This window comes from Euleptes europaea, chromosome 1 (assembly GCF_029931775.1).
Source record: "Euleptes europaea isolate rEulEur1 chromosome 1, rEulEur1.hap1, whole genome shotgun sequence".
Taxonomy (NCBI): Eukaryota; Metazoa; Chordata; class Lepidosauria; order Squamata; family Sphaerodactylidae; genus Euleptes; species Euleptes europaea.
The window spans coordinates 6,795,646-6,813,143 of NC_079312.1; the positions used below are offsets into that span (position 1 = coordinate 6,795,646).

At 46.1% G+C, this 17,498-nt stretch overlaps 1 protein-coding gene across 1 annotated transcript; it reads right to left on the reverse strand.

Annotated features, from left to right (window-relative positions):
• Positions 1-8,890: 8,890 nt before the first annotated feature.
• On the reverse strand, positions 8,891-16,433 carry LOC130477143 (zinc finger protein ZFP2-like). Its single transcript, XM_056849226.1, has 6 exons — positions 16,335-16,433; positions 15,897-15,945; positions 13,107-13,174; positions 12,727-12,847; positions 9,341-10,600; positions 8,891-9,252 (listed from the first exon to the last, which is right to left on the reverse strand). The coding sequence occupies exons 1-6, from the start codon at positions 16,431-16,433 to the stop codon at positions 8,891-8,893; spliced, it is 1,959 nt and encodes a 652-aa protein (XP_056705204.1).
• Positions 16,434-17,498: the final 1,065 nt, after the last annotated feature.

The window sequence follows — 17,498 nt, forward strand, 5'->3', positions numbered from 1 at the left end:
CTTCCTTGTTCCGGTTCCAGCTGGGCCCACTCCTCCTCAGTGAAATAAACAGATACCTCCTCAAAGGTCACCAGACCCTAGAAAAAGGAAGAAGAAACCCCTCTTTCCTCAAAGATAAAATAACAATCCTTCAGCTTCTTAGGAGCATTCCAAAAGGACTATAATTAGATGTTTGCTTTTAGCATTCAACCTTCATCAGCCATTTTCATTTTCTATCCAGTGAGCAGCACAGATAGCAGTCTACAAAACTAGCCCAAAGTCTTTATTCCATTTTACAAGGATTCTGTGTTGTGAAACTCAAATATTCTTATCCCTCTAATACTATCCTATCTTGTGAGGAGAAAGTGAAGACGTGAAGAACGTGGCAGGCCACTTTGGGTCCCCACTGAGGAGAAAAGTGGGCTATCAAGCAGATTTTAAAACATTAAATACAGACGAAGAAGCTCAAGAAAGCAGCAACTTCCCACACAGCCTGAATTAGTGAGGACTCCTCAGGTTCCCATTTCTTCTGACCTTCCGCCTTCCAGAGATCAAAGCAAAAGGCTGTCTAAAATGGTCAGCCACGGCTTGATAAAAGTGTGGCTAAACTATGAAGGTCACTGAAAGTGTGCCAGCCACAGAAGTCACCCAGAAAAGAAGGTTTGCTGGCAGGAGTTAAAAGACAGAATTGGGTCTTCAGGAAGTCATAGCAAGTGGTGTGGGGGACAGCCCCCCCCAAACCCAAGTTTGGTCTTCCAGAACCAATGATCATGCCTATCCCTTAACAATGCCAGGCTGATGGGAAGGATTTCAACAAAATGCCCAAAGAGAATCTGTTTTGCTAGGTATTGTCGAAGGCTTTCACGGTCAGAGTTCATTGGTTCTTGTAGGTTATCCGGGCGGTGTGACCGTGGTCTTGGAATTTTCCGTCCTGACGTTTCGCCAGCAGCTGTGGCAGGCATCTTCAGAGGAGTAACACTGAAGGACAGTGTCTCTCAGTGTCAAGTGTGTAGGAAAAGTAATATATAGTCAGAAAGGGGTTGGGTTGAGCTGAATCATTGTCCTGCAAAAAGCATCAAAGGTAATGTGCTAATTATTGTCCTGTAAGTATCAAGACTATATATTACTCTTCCTACACACTTGACACGGAGAGACGCCGTCCTTCAGTGTCCCTCCTCTGAAGATGCCAGCCACAGCTGCTGGCGCAACGTCAGGAAAGAAAATACCAAGACCACGGCCACACCGCCCGGATAACCTACGAGAACCAACGCTAAATAGCGCTAAATATATTAAAACTGCACAATGTTTTTGTATTTAGTATATTTTCTTATGTATCCCCCCACCCCTCTTTCCTTCTGTACCCTACTTATAATTTAAAATCAATAAAAAATATGTATTAAGGAAAAAAAAGAACCAATGCTTTGCTAGAGTTTGCAGAATCAAAGCCCAGAAACAAAGAGCAGGCGGTGTAGAGGCCGGTTTCCCGGAAGGGCTCATCTGCTCTGCCTTCAGGGAAGAGACCAAATGGGCAAACTCCTTGGAGGAAATGGAGCCCCCCCCCCTGGTTAATCAGGTCAAGGGAATATTATTGCTTCACTGTGGACTTTGCAACAACCCCCCCCCCCAAAAAAAACGCCCCCTCCTCCTCCTCCTCCTCCTCCTCCTCCTCCTCCTCCAGACTACTCCACTGTCAAAACCAGGGAAGGTTTTTGCAAAGGAAATAGTCTCTTATTGCTCACCAGGGCTTTTTAAACAGTCCCCACCGGCGTTGCCTCCTTTGTCTCTCCCCTAGCCGCACTCGCCCCTCCCCGCCCACGCGGCACAACGGAGCCGGAAGTGAGCCTCGCGAGTCGGGCGGGCGTCCTTTGCTGGGGCCGCTCTAGGAACGGAGACTCCTTCCACTGAACCCTTAGAGCACTGGTCCCCAGCCAGGGGTCCGCGAGAACTAAATGAAGGTCCGCGAAGCAAAAGTTATGAACCCATAACAAATCAATATTTTCAATTAAAAGTTCTCTGTTATAAAAATATATATTCAGATATTATTCTAAGCTTAAAGTTTAACTAACAGTTATGATTAAAGTTTGTTTTCAAATCCTCGGAATTTTTATTGTGAACCTTGGGGTCCCTGCACCGAACAAAAAGGTCCTAGTGGTCCCTGGTCAAAAAAAAGGTTGGGAACCACCCTCTATTACTACAAATTGACAAAGATAATAAAAAAATTATTAATAATAGTAATTTAAACTTAAAAATGACTTCCCCCTCACTCTCTTCTATCTGAAAATAAATTGTATATACTTTTTGCTAACAGAATTAATCCCCATACTGTTTAATTAATGTATACGTATCTTATCTTGGTTCTAATTTGTTAATTTAGTACCTTAATACAACCATAGTACAAAAATATATATAAGGGATTAAATCAAAGAATATCCCCCCCCCCCAATATTTCCCACCCCCAGATGAAGGCAGCTTCATGTGTTTTTAACCTTTGGAGAGGAGCTGTGGCTCAGTCGTAGAGCAGCTGCTTGGCATGCAGAAGGTCGCAGGTTCAATCCCCAGTGTCTCCAGTTAGGGCGGCAAGCTCATTCGTCAAAAGAGCCAAATATCAACAGCGCAACGATTGAGATTTCTTTTGAGAGCCAAATTTCTTAAACTACATAGGTAGGTACACTGTTTATTAACTTAATACACTTTAATTAAAGTTTTAAGTCTTAATTAAGCTATAGGTACTCTGAATAAAACTTGATATCCTACTTAATAGTGATCTTTTTTAATTGATAAAAATTAAAATTGTAAGTCAAGAGGTGGATGGACTCCATCAAGGAAGCCGCGGCCTTCCATTTGCAAGATCTGAGCAAGGCTGTCAAGGACAGGACATTTTGGAGGACTTTCATTCATAGGGTCGCCGTGAGTCGGAAGCGACTTGATGGCACTTAACACACTCACACAAATTGTAAGTCCCTGCCATTTCCCCCTCCCCGTCTGGAGTCCTCGTCTGGAGGCCTGGTCTACCGCCATAAAAGCCTATTGGTAGACTTGGCCTCCGGCTGCGTCCCATTGGGAGGCCAGGTCTACCCATTGGCTTTCTTGGCAGTACACCTGGCCTCCGGAGGCCCATATAAGCCAATGGGTGGACCTGGCCTCTGAAGGGGGACTTTTTTCCCCTCCTCGGAGTCCAGGTCTACCGCCAAGAAAGCCAGTGGGCAGACATGGCCTCCCAATGGGACTCAGCCGGAGGCCAGGTCTACCAAAGGAAGCCCGCCCCGCCCAACAGCTGATAGGCGGGTGGGGGGCAGGAACCGCTGAGCCGCCCGCCCAGCAATCGCACAGCTAGAGGGGAGGCTTTAGCCTCCCAACCATTGAGGGCAAGGGAAAGGGGGACCTGGCCATTCTCCATGGTGTGTGTGTGGGGGGGGAAGAGACAGCGCATACGCTCACCTGCTCGCTCGCTCTCTCTCAGGCGCACCGGCTCTGCTGCCCGGCTGCCGGCGTGAGCGGGTGCGAGAGCAGGGGCTCCGAAACAAGTTCGGAGAGCCGCACTCAACTGGCTTCAGAGCCACATGTGGCTCGGAAGCCACAGTTTGCAGACCCCTGGACTAGGCAAGAGCGGCTGCTGGTCTGAATACACCATACTGACTTTGATGGACCTTATACTGATTCAGTATAAGGCAGCTTCATGTGTTCATGATCCTGGTTCTTCTGTCGCCAGGGAGTCTTAAGGAGGGATCCGGAGGTTCAGGAGGGGAGGGAGGGAAGATAACTGTGGAGTCACACTGAATGCGCGGATCCACCCGTCTCTTATGCTGGGAAACACCATTTGTTGTCATCCCTAAGAGCCGCAGGGAGGCCGCTGAGAAACTTCTGGCCGGGCTCACTGTCTTGAGCCGTGTAGAGCATTTCCCACACCTTGGCTGCTCTGCTCCCCCCCCCCAAGAGGAGACTTTGTTCTGGGTTGTGGCTTGATGTGGGGGGATTTGGGGAGCAGGAGGTTTGCCTGCTCCCCCCCCCCCCAGACGTGCATGGGCTTCACGGGCTGGGGATCCTTTGGTTCCCTGCCCACGACTGTTTCTTGCCATGGTCTTCCAACACAGTGTTTCCCAACCTGTGGGTCAGGACCTGAAGTAGGTCTCGCCTTTGCAAGTGGGTCGCGGGCCAGACATCCCCTATGGCCACCCCTGCCCCTTCCATTGATTCCTTTTGTCTTTTAGAAACCAAGATCTGTCCCTAGAAACATTCTCTTCTGTGTCATACATTAGTTTTAATTTTTTCTTCTTTACTGCACATACATGTTGATCAGTAAAATGTGTCCTCATGGTTACTGGGGTGAGTTTCTTAGGGGGTTGGAGGGAGTCCCTATGACAAGGCCCCATATGTCGCACTACCACCTGCTTGAGGTTCATAATGGGGGCAGCCGCCCCCTTTGCACGATGTTTCTTGGTTTCTCAAATTCAAATAGGTCACAGAATAGATAACTGTAACAATGTAACATTAACATAAACAATAGCAAACCAGCTTAATTGCCCTCAGGTGGACAAAATATATCACAAGTCCAACATTCAAATAAGCAACAGGGAATAGTCAATCACTGAGAAGATGCTTTCTTCTTCAAATGAAATTTCTTTTCATCCACAGGCGAATGACCCTGTGAGTTCCACTTTGGATCGCAATGTGTCACACCTGAGTTTACACAGATATGTAAGACTATTGAACACCATTGACTGATGAAGCTTTGTGAGCAAACAGAACCAGAAATTCCATCTCTCCTGATTTTTGATATTGATACTTACCGGTGATCCAAAGTTGAACTACCAGATCTGGTTCCCACCAAACTGGGGCATGCCGGCAGACTTTTCTGGCAGCATGTGGCCAACTGAGAAGCCAAGATGCCCATCCCACAGATGGGATGTGAAGGTAACTTTTATAGCTGGGAAGTTTAGATTAGCCTCATGGGTTTTATTTCCCTAGATCCGCTATAGTCTTTTATGTTGTGATAGTCTTTCCATATGTGCTGATGCACTAGCTCAAAGCTTCTTTAACTGTGGGTTGCGACCCCATACAGGGTCACGTAACTGAATGTGCGGGTTGCGAAAAATTTGGCAACAGTAAAAGGTAAAAATGGTAAAATTACATGTAGACCAAAGAATTGTTTAAAAATAAACTTCTTGATGATTTATTATCAGTAAATGTTGTATACCTATTTTATATACCTATATACCTGGGGTGTGTAAAAATTTCTCAGGCGAAAAGGGGTCACAAATGGAAAAAGTTTAAGCCCTGCTCTAGATCCTACAGCTGCATAGCAGACAGTAAATAAAGAACTTGTCTCTAAATAATTCAGACAGTGTTTAAAGATCTTCACTCGAGTGCCGTCACCTGTTCACGTGTGCACGGAGAAAGGGGAGTGGGAGGTTGGAGCATCCACCCTCTTATGCACACGGAGAACCTAACTGAGCCCCCAACCACAGGTAAACAGACAGGCACTGTCTTAGTTTACGTAGTTGCAGACGGAATGACACATAAGGCGGGGGGTGGGGGAGAAAGCAACCTCACTCCATGCACATGAATGCAAACCCCAATTTCCTAACACATGGGGAAATCAGAGTGTGACTTCAAGTGACTAACAGTAGCCTGGAGACAATCACCCGTAGAAGTAACAGGTAGAATACTAAAGCTTCCAGAAGAAACAAAGAGGTTCAAAATTGACCATTATTTGAAAAACCTCAGTCAGGTCCCCCATCAGTCAACTCTTGACTGAAATGTCCCACACGCTGCACCCTTTCCACACAGGGAAGGTGCTCCAACCCCCAAATCATCTTGCTTGCCCTCTTCTCTATTTTTTCCAGCCCTGCAATGTCCGTTTTGAAATATGGTGACCAGAACAGCACTCGGTTTTCCAAATGTCCCTGCTGGAGGAGGGGAGAAGAATGGGTCAACGCTGGGGGGAAAGGTGGGGTAGGATGTTTATTAATAAAAATTTGGATACAGTTTGGGGGAAAGATGAATGCACAGACCATTAGTTCGTCCAGCATAGCTGCCACTCTTGGCAGGAGGCAGAACAACCCATTCAGTAGTCAAACGATCATTAAATCTGGTGAGTGGAGCAAGTGGGGCAGAGAACCTAGTCCTAAGCAAGACAATCTATTAACCCTACAAGGTCTGAGGCACCCCTCCATTAGATGTCTTCACAAGGTGGGACAAATAACTCACATTTAGTAATAAATTGTATCCCAAATATTTTAGCTGAGAACTGAACATGCCATAACCAATACCAGTTCATTAGCTGTATAATCCAGGCCTCATTTTCAAAAATAGAATCATAGAGTTGGAAGGGACCTTCAAGGTCATCTGGTCCAATCCCTTGCACAATTCAGGAAAATCACAATGACCTCCCACTTCCCCAGTAACCCTTGTCCAAGTCCAGAGGAAGGGGAAAAACCTTCAGGATCCATGGCCAATCTGGCCTAGAGGGAAATTGCTTCCTGACCCCAAAGTGGTGATCGGCATTACCCTGGGCATGTAAGAAAAGGGCCACAACAGCCAAGCACTGACGCAATCCTTCCTGCCCTCCCTCCCATGAGTTCCGTAAGTTCAAAGAATCACCATTGCTGTCAGATGGCCATCTGTGTGTGTGTGTGTGTGTGTGTGTGTGTGTGTGTGTGTGAAGTGCTGTCAAGTCGCAGCCGACTTATGGCGACCCCTTTTGGGGTTTTCATGGCAAGAGACTATCAGCGGTGGTTTGCCAGTGCTTTCCTCTGCACAGCAACCCTGGTATTCCTTGGTGGTCTCCCATCCAAATACTAACCAGGGCTGACCCTGCTTAGCTTCTGAGATCTGACGAGATCAGGCTAGCCTGGGCCATCCAAGTCAGGGCGATGGCCATCTAGCCTCTGCTTTAAAACTTCCAAAGGAGAGCCCACCACCTCCCAAGGATGCTGTTCTACTGAGGACCTGCTGCAAGTTAGAAGTTCTTTCTAATGTTGAGCCCAAACCTATTTTGATTTAATTTTCACCTGTTGGTTCTGGTCCGACCTTCTGAGGTAACAGAAAACAACTCTGCAGCATCCTCTCTATGGGAGGTTTCCAGGTCCCTCTTCGCAACCAGTGGGAAGTTTTTGGGGCAGAGCCTGGGGAGGGCAGGGGAGGAACTTCAATGCCATAGAGTCCAATTGCCAAAGCAGCCATTTTCTCCAGGTGAACTGATCTCTTATCGGCTGGAGATCATTTGTAATAACAGATCTCCAGCTACTACCTGGAGGTTAATAGTAAAAAAAACCTATGCTGGCAATAGAATACAGCTGAACCTAATTAACAGCACGTGGGCTCAGAATCTAAATTCAATAATCACAATGCAAAAAAGTAATAGTTGCAAAAACCATTAATGCATGACGACCAACTGCCAATAAAAAAACAATTATATTAAACAGGCATTCAAGGCATGCCAATTGTAAATGAGGAAACAAATGTATAAGTAGGCATAAGTTCTGTCTGCTACAGGAAAACAAAAACAAGAGGGGAAATGAACAAATAGTACAAATGCATTTAGCACATGCCAGTGTACATGGACCCCATAAGCTACACAGAACCAAAAGAAACTAAAGACCCCGCAAAAGCGGAACAGTATCAGCAATCATGTACATGGAGTACAAATTGAATTCCAGGGTGCACGTTGGCCAAACTGGGACTGGGAAAGAGGGGGGGCTTGGATATAAAGCTCCTCAATACATGTTAGCTTCTGCAATGGAGCAAACTCCAGCCATATCAGATGGGTAAACCATCACAGTGGAAAGCTTAAGCCCCTTCTCCCCTCATGCTAGGGTTACACTCTGAATCAGCCCCCATGTACCTGGGAATCCCAAAGATTGCAACAACATATAACACACTTATTGCCACCAAAAAGAATTGTTTACCCATTTCTATATGAATTTCAGTAACTTGAAACAGGTATTTTGCCATGTTCTCATATACAATTAAATTACTGCTGTGCTGGGGGGTGTTGGAAATACAATGTCTAGTGCACAAAGATTGATTAAAGAAAGGAAGATCAGCAGGGGGCAGCAAGTGTGAGAGTTAGATAGAAAGGTTGTGATCCTTCTCCCTTCTCTTCCGGTGTTCTTGTTTGTTCCCATAATGCACCCCTCGTCTTCCTTCTTGTTACAGTGAAAGAGAGGAATAACAGGCCGGACATTACCCTGTTAGTTATGGACCCTAGTTAGAAATAAGCCTGTCTCTCAGTCGTTTACCAAGTTTGTGATTTCTGAATAAATTCACTTTGTTTAGTCCTTAATCAGACTCAGGATCATTCTTAAGAAAAACTCCATTTCCTTTTGGGGGGGAAGCAATTTTTCTGATGTATTTTAGGAAGGGAGGTGGGAGCATGCTTATATGAGAATATACATTCCCACCCTGCTGCCCATCAATGCAAACATGACAACATAAATTGTTCTATCTCTATAGTAAAAGGAGGAAGGTCTTTTACGAGAGAGAGAGAGAGAGAGAGAGAGAGAGAGAGAGAAAATGAATTTATTTACGGCCCTTAGCCAGATAAAACAATTATCAGCTCAGTGACAAAAAGCTCCTTGGCCTATTGTGCATTTCACAGGTTCCTTTCTCTCCTCCAGCAGTATGCATTTTAAAATGTTTCTTTTAAAGAAAACAGCACAAACAACCATTCTTACTTCCAGTCTACCAAGCTAAAGCTGAATTTAACACTAAAAGTCTAGCTTATGACGCCTGGCAAGGTTGGGCTGTTAGCTGAAAATCTTCCAGTACTGGCAGCATTCATATGGTTCCTTCCACATTGCAAGAGATTATGTGGCTCCTCCTCCAGAGTTGATTCGATCATGAAAAAATAGCCTGTCACTACGAGGAAAGCTCTTTCCACAATCCATGCACTGATATAGTTTTTCACGTGTTAATTTGTTGATGCAGCATAAGCAGTGAACTCCGCGCAAAGCTCTTTCGACATTGGTTCTTGTAGGTTATCCAGGCTCTTTCCACATTGAATGCATTTATATGGTTTCTCCCCATTGTGAATACGCTGATGGCCAGTAAGGTCTGAACTCTGAGCAAAGCTCTTTCCACACTCCAAGCATTTATAAGGTTTCTCCCCAGTGTGCGAATGTTGATGGACAGGAAGTGGTGAACTCCAAGCAAAGCTCTTTCCACACTCTAAGCATTTATAAGGTTTCGCCCCAGTATGGATACCCTCATGGATACTAAGCTGTGAACTCTGAGCAAAGCCCTTTCCACACTGCAAGCATTTATAAGGTTTCTGCCCAGTGTGGATATGCTGAAGGGTAGTAAACTGTGAACTCCGAGCAAATCTCTTTCCACCACTGCAAGGGTGGAATATAGGGTTTCTCCCCAGTGTGTATACGCTGATGGACAGTAAGGTTCGAACGTGAAACAAAGCTCTTTCCACAATCCAAGCATTTATAAGGTTTCTCCCCAGTGTGGATACGTTGATGTCTTATAAGCTGTGAACTTCGAGCAAAGCTCTTTCCACACTCCAAGCATTTATAAGGTTTCTCCCCAGTGTGTGTACGCTGATGGACAGTAAGGTCTGAACTTGAAACAAAGCTCTTTCCACAATCCAAGCATTTATATGGTTTCTCCCCAGTGTGGCTACGCTGATGGATAGTAAGATCTGAACTTGAAACATAGCTCTTTCCACACTGCGAGCATTTATAAGGTTTTTCCCCAGTGTGGATACGCTTATGCGTAGTAAAATGTGAACTCCGAGCAAAGCTCTTTCCACATTGCAAGCATTTATAAGGTCTCTCCCCAGTGTGCATACGTCGATGGGAAGTAAGATTTGAACTCATAGCAAAGCTCTTTCCACACTGCAAGCATTTATAAGGTTTCTCCCCGGTGTGGATACGCTGATGTCTAATAAGCTGTGAACTCCGAGCAAAGCTCTTTCCACACTCCAAGCATTTATAAGGTTTCTCCCCAGTGTGGATATGCTGATGGGCAGTAAGGGCTGAACTTGAAACAAAGCTCTTTCCACAATCCAAGCATTTATATGGTTTCTCCCCAGTGTGGATATGCTGATGGGCAGTAAGGGCTGAACTTGAAACAAAGCTCTTTCCACAATCCAAGCATTTATAAGGTTTCTCCCCAGTGTGGATATGCTGATGTCTACTAAGATGTGAACTCCAAGCAAAGCTCTTTCCACATTGCAAGCATTTATAACGTTTTTCTGCAGTGTGGAAACGCTGATGGGAACTAAGCTGTGAACTGTGAGCAAAGCTCTTTCCACACTGCAAGCATTTATATGGCTTCTCCCCAGTGTCGATACAATGATGGGCAATAAGCTGTGAACTTTGAAGAAAGCTGTTTTCACAAGCCAAGCATTTATATGGTTTTCCTCCAGTGTGGATATGCTCATGGTCAGAAACGTCTACCTTCCAAGCAAAGCTCCTTCTGCGCTCCAAGCATTTATCAGGTTTCTCTCCTGTGTGGCTTCTCCAGTTTGTATCAACCTGGGATTCAGCAGCCTGAGAAGTAGAGCATTCATTCCCCCTCTTCTTTTTTGTTCCAGTGTTTCTCTTCTGCTGTTTTCCGTCAAATTGAAGGTGTTGTGGTTCACCCTCAGGCTTTTTCTGGGTACCATCTGCCACTGCAATAAAGAGAAACGCCTGGTAAGACCTTCAAGCAAAAGCAAAATCAAGTAAAGAAGGCCATTAACTGCTCTTCAAAATAAAAGAACCAGAATCACTTAAAGGAGAAATTCTGCCCCGTATTAATCAGCTGTTGATGCTTCCTTTCAGGGTTGTTTAAGCAGAGACAAGGCAGTCCAGTGGAACCTCCATGTTTAGAGGCAGTATCTCTCTAAAGAGGGGTGCTTTGGAGTTGCACCTCTATTTGTGAAACTTCCAGGGACTCTAGTTGACCACTGTGTGAAACTTGAGGCTGGACTAATCTCTTTCTATATTAAAACACAGAACTGACTGCATTCACTGGATAGCGATATTGGAGCAGAGATTTACACCTGAACTGTGGAGACCCAATCTGAGATCCCAACATATAAAACTCACCGTACTCTCCACCCCCAGGTATGTTCGGCCTCCTAAGCCCTGTGTTCTGTGGGCGTGGCTGACAGGTGGTGACAGGTGGTGACTGGAGACTGGGCATTTCTAGTGGTGGCCCCTCATCTGGGGAATGCTCCCCCCCGAAACATTTCTTTCCAACTAGGCTTTAACTTGGGGGTTTATCTTTTTAGCTGTTTTAGGTCTTCTTATATTTGAGGAGTGTTCGCAGCAGATTTTTGAGCAACTTTGTGGCTTTTTAACGCTTTTATTGTGCCCCTGGATTTTAAAACTGTTTAGGCAGTATTTAGGATTTTATGCTATTGTTTTGAGTTAGGAGCCAACTTGAGTAGGTCTGTGAACAGGCAACATTAAAGCCAAGCACTCAGTAAACATTTCCAATAAAATTTTAACGTAAAAACCAGCCAGCATTTTGTTCCCTTCTCTTTCACCCTTGAGAAAGCTTTTCTGGCCATTCTCAGCCTGTTGCCTCTTGCAAAATCCATTCCACAACTGGTGAAATGTAGCCCAAGAGAATTCCTATCTGCTTCCACCACACAAGTAGGAAGATACCTGGTGATCTCTTTGTTTCTCCTGCATCTTGGACAAGATAATCTACTGCTTTTCCCGCTTGGGACATGGAATCGGGTTTGAGAAGTCCTTCTTCGAGGGAAATAAATAAAGCAGTGACTTCTAGACATTCCAACTCTAAGAAATATTCAGATCTTGAAAGTAGACTGGAGCGTAGACAGTCTAGAAGAGGAAAACTGCACCTGCCTAACTGAATTCCAGAGAAGCCTCAGAGGCAGCAATTCAGCAAGTGAAGCTCATCAGGACATAAAGCCAAACTTCACCTGATGAAATATTGTTTTTCTTGGTTTGTTCTTCAGGGCTATCCTGCCTCGTTTTACTGAATCTGGAGCCATGCCTAGGCCTACAGTGGTGTAAGTAGAATGAACACAGCAGAAGGCCCCAATTCATCCTATCTGCCCCACACTTATCCTCCTCAAGTACCATCACGTCCTCAAGGTAAGCAAATATCTTTTTGAGCCTCATAAAATGCATATTGAGGGCTCTACACAAATACAAATATTATTGTTTCAAATGCTTCTTTCTGTGGCTGCTCTGAAAGGCCCAAGAGGAGGCCTCATTGACATCCCATAAACTGTTATGAAGGCCAATCCCCCTCTTCCCTACTTTCAGTGGATTTTCACCCCTGAAGGACAACGAGGTTGCTCAGTCCACAATGGCCAGTCGGGGTGGGGGTAGTGAGAGGACTTTCCTACTCTGTTGTGTTTGTTTTCCTTTACAAACCAATATTTTAGCTTCCACATTAATACTAATGGAATCCAGTAAGTATGCAGAACCCACACCCTTGACTGCGTTTAGACCGTCTACATTCCCCTATTCACAGTCTCTACTAGAAGAGCCCTACCAGGATCCTTATTGGTGGTCGTGGAAAGTGCTGTCAAGTCTCAGCTGACTTATGGCAACCCTCTAGGGTTTTCAAGGCAAGAGACAGACAGAGGTGGTTTGCCATAGCCTTCCTCTGCATGGAGACCCTGGAATTCCTTGGTGGTCTCCCATCCAAGTACCAGTCCGGAATGACCCTTGTTACCTTCCATGGGCTGTTGAGATCAGTCTGGCCTGGCCCATTCAGGTCAGAGGATGGTTTCTGCCTTCAGCATCTCTGAATCAAGGGAAATGAGAGCCTTACCCAGAGAGGCCACATTCTCATAATTGTCCTCCATTACTTCCTTGTGAAGCCTTCTTTGGTCTGGATCCAGCAGGGCCCATTCCTCCTCAGTGAAATGAACTGACACCTCCTCAAAGGTCACCAGATCCTAAAAAGAGAACAAAAAAACCCCCCTCCGCCATCACAGATAATCTAACAACCCTTCCCCTTCTTATGGGCATTTCAAAATGACTATAATTAGATGTCTGATTTCAGGATTCAAACTTTCCTCAGATGTTTTCATTTTCTACCCAGTGAGCAGCACAGATAGCACCCAAGGGAAGAGATTTAGAGAGATTTCCCTGGGCCTAGGGAGGGTGTGGGGAGACACCCAAGGGCATCAACCAGTGTTCTACACTTACCTGATCTGGCTGCACGGAAGCCTCCTTTTCTCTGCCACAAGGAGACGGCAAAGAATGTATGGCATCACCTGGAAGGATAAGAAGGTCATTAGAAGGCATTCTATGCTGTCCAAGTACTTTGCATTATACTTTCTTGGCAGGGGGATTAGATTCTCCCTCTCTTGGCTCACAATCACAATTGTCCCTGCAGTCTCATTTCGCATACCCTTTTTGCCTCCACACTTATCATCGCCTGCAGCTGAGGACCTTGGGAGGTTGCTGGAGTTGTTGCGATTATCTTCGGGCAACTTTGGGCTCTCTCGGGAATTCCTCTCAGGCTGCTCTAAACTGACTTCGGAAGAGCTCGGAGGTCTATGCACTTCAGAAGCCTCCTGGAGCATTGGAAACTGCCTTTTTGTGAGTGCTTTTGTGTTAGCTCCTAGTTCAACAATTCCATCAGAATTGGAGCTGTTTTTATGCAGCTGCTAAAGAAGATCAGAGAGGACCAGGCGGTGGCTGTTAAGGAAGCTTGGGTCCTTTATATATGTAAAGTGGCCCAAGAGAACATCACTGCTGAGATGGAACTTTGTTTTCTTGGAGCAATGTTTGCCTGAGAGCTGAAGATCTGTGCTTTCATTTGCCCTTACTCCAAATGTGGCCACCCACACTGAACTGGTGCAATCTTGCTCCCTCACCTGGGGCTCCTAGGAATTTAGTGACTTTAATCCCAAAACGAGGACTGGCATAGCCGACTCTCCACGGCCATTGACAAGATTGCTCCCTGACACCCTCTTCGCCTTCGCAGAAACTGGGCCCTGTGGTTTACTGAGGGACTCAGGAGTATGAAGCGAGAGCTTAGACGGCTAGAGCGAGTATGGCGGCGAACTCGTGATTAGGCTGCAAGAACATCTTATAGGACGTTTATGAAAGCCTATGAGGTGGCAATGAAAGCTGCTAAAAAAGAATACTATGCAGTTGAAATTGCATCCGCTAGCTTTCGCCTGGCACAATTATTTACAGTTATTAGTTCATTGACGTCCCTGACAGGGGGCCTGATGCTAGGGGAAGAGGTGTCGCAGTGGCATCCTTTGGTGTGTGGGGTGCCGCAAGGTGCAATCCTCTCCCCTATGTTATTTAACATCTACATGCGTCCTCTTGCCCAGCTTGTCCAGAGTTTCGGGTTGGGATGTCATCAGTATGCTGATGACATCCAGCTTTATCTGTTGATGGACGGCCATCCAGATTCTGCCCCAGACACACTGGTCAGGTGCTTGGATGCCGTGACAGGGTGGTTGAGGCAAAACCGGCTGAAGTTAAATCCATCGAAGACAGAGGCCCTGTGGCTCAGCCGGGGAGGCCTTGGGGCGGGGTGCCAACTCCCGGCTCTTGACGGCGTGCCGCTAACACCTGTGCCCGCTGTCAGGAGCCTGGGTGTGACCTTGGATGCCTCCTTATCTATGGAGGCCCAGGTCACAGCTGCGGCCTGGTCGGCTTTTTTCCATCTCCGCTGGGCCCGGCAGTTGGTCCCTTACCTCTCCCGCCCTGACTTAGCTACAGTGATCCATGCGACAGTCACCTCCAGGCTAGACTACTGTAACTCGCTCTACGTAGAGCTGCCCTTGAGGCTGACTCGAAAACTCCAGCTGGTACAAAATGCCGCAGCAAAGCTGCTTACTGGGTCCTCATTGCAGGCTCATATCACGCCAGTGCTTGAACAGCTGCACTGGCTCCAGCTGGAATATCAGGTCAAATTCAAGGTGCTGGTTACTACCTTTAAAGCCTTACACGGTCTGGGGCCTTCATATCTGTGGGACCCCCTCTCCTGGTATGTTCCCTGGAGGACTCTTTGTTCAGCTAATAACAATCTTTTGGTGGTCCCCGACCCCAGGAGTGTCCGGCTGGCCTCAACCAGGGCTTTCTCTGCTCTAGCCCCTGCCTGGTGGAATAGCCTTGCTAGTGAGACCAGGGCCCTGCGGGACCTCAAAGAGTCCCACAGGACCTGTAAAACAGAGCTATTCTGCCAGGCTTATGGTTGAGGCCAGCTACGGTTCCTGTATATAAAGACTGGCCTCCCTAACCTTCCCATTGTGGTTAACACCTTCTATTCCATCTGGTGCCTTCCATCTGCTCACCTAGCTGGGTTGTTGTATTGTGACTCGTATGTTAGAGGCTCCTAGGTAAATTAGTATAATATTATGATTTTATAGGGCTATTTTAAAATGTTTTAATGCTTTTATTGATTAATATGACTTTTATATTCTGTAAGCCGCTCAGAGCCTGGCTTTGGCCAGGAAGAGCGGGGTAACAAATGGAAATAATAAATAAATAAATAATACTCTAGCATTTAACACCCAGTCGGATACAACATAGTTTTAAAACCACCAACTACCCTCTTTTACCACCATCCATATCAGTTCTGACAGTTCTGGACACTCCTTGTTGATAACTGGGTAGTGGAAAAATCTTGACTTAAAAGTACTGGAAGCTACCACAGCATAAGAACTCTTGAAAGCTTATGGCTTTGTAGCTCATTCTATTGGCCCAATGAACTATTTCCCCAATTTTTGACATTATTCATCATCATTTGAATTTGGAGGCAGTTCTGTCTTCAATTCCGTTACTGTATTAGTCCAATTATCTTGCAGTGATTTTAAATTGATTCTAGGTTTCTATTTCCCGAAATAGAATTTCTAAATTGAGAGGCTGGAGTGAAACATCTTTCCCAAACACAGGATTGGGGGGAGAGGGGTAAGAACTGCCCCCTACGGTGAAGGAGGCCATCCAGTGGAACTACATCCATTTTGAGCTTACCTGGAAAAGCTGCCCTGTGATAACGCTTCTGCGCCATCCTCTCCTGCACCTGAAACAGAAGTGGGGATCCGTGAAAGCAGAGGTTGGTGAGAAAAGGAAGAGGAAAACAGGCAAAGGGGGTTTCTAAAAAATTGGGGCAATCTCTGTTGATGTCAAGGGGATTTTTGATATTACCCAATGCTCCCACACACGTCCTAAATGAAAACTTCTCACCTGTTGTTCCTGATTCCTGACCTCTGCCTGGCTCAGGAGGAAGCCTTCTGCCAGGGCCACTGCCTGGGAACTGCACTCTGGCCTGCATGCCCTGACCCAGCTCTGCATCTCTGGGGGCAGGACAGCCAGGAACTGCTCCAAGATCACCAGGTCCAGCATCTCCTTCTTGCTGCACCTTTCTGGATTCAGCCACTGGCGGCAAAGATGGTGGAGTCGGCTGCAGACCTCTCGGGGCCCCTCGGCCTCCTGGTAGCTGAACTGTCTGAACTGCTGGCAATGCACATCTGGAGGGAGGATGTCATCGTCTCCCGAGCTCTTCTGCATGGCTCTTTCCCACATCCCCACTCTGCTCCCAGCCTCAGTGACATTGAGGCTTTTTCTTGATTCAGGGACAGCTGAGTCTGGCTCTCTCCTCATCCTCCCTTCCATTCCAAAGAGCCTCTACCTGGACTAGCAGATCACCTTCCTCCACTGCCAGATTCTTCTATAAGGACAAGAGCCAGATCTATGACCTCCTGAGAAGCCAAGAGTGATTTTTGCATTGAGATTTTACACACACACACACATATGACATCTGCAACTGAAGAAATGAGGTCTGTTTCACAAAAGCTCATAACAGTATCAAGGGTGTTAGTCTTGCTACAATAGACAAACACCGAAATGAGTGAATAAAGAGCAGAAGGGAGCAAGTACTGTGGTGTTTAGAATATCAGATTAGGTCTGGGAGATGCAGGTTCAAATCCCCACCCTTCCACAAAAGCCACCTGGGTGACCTTGGACCAGTCACACACTCTCAGGCTGACACACCCTACAGGGTTCTTGTGAGGAGAAAGTGGAGAAGGGGAGAACATGGCAGACAAAGAGGAAGCTCAAGAAAGCAGCAGCAGCCCACAGAGCCTGAATGAGTAACAACTGCACAGGTTCTAATTTCTTCTGACCTTCCACAGAACAATCCGAAAGGCTTTCTAAAAAGGTCCTCTATATCTTGATAAAAGTGTTGCTAAATGACACAGGCCGCCCAAAGTGTGTCAGCCACAGGGATCACACAGAAAAGAAGATTTGCTGACAGGAATAAAAAGACTGAATTGTGTCTTCAGTAAGTCATAGCAAGTGGTGAGGGGAACCTTCAAAAATCCAAGTTTGCTCTTCCAGAACAGCTAGGAAAAAACCCTGAAGGCCTTTTATATCTAAGCCTTAACCATAACAACACCAGGCTGATGGGAAGGATTACAACAAAATACCAAAAGAGAATTGATTTTACTAGTCTGGGGACAGCATCCAAATTAGGGTTGCCAACCTCCTGGGGGTACATGGAAATCTCCCATTATTACAATTGATCTCAGGACAACCAAGATAAGTTTCCATGAAGAAAGAGGTTGTTTTGGAGGG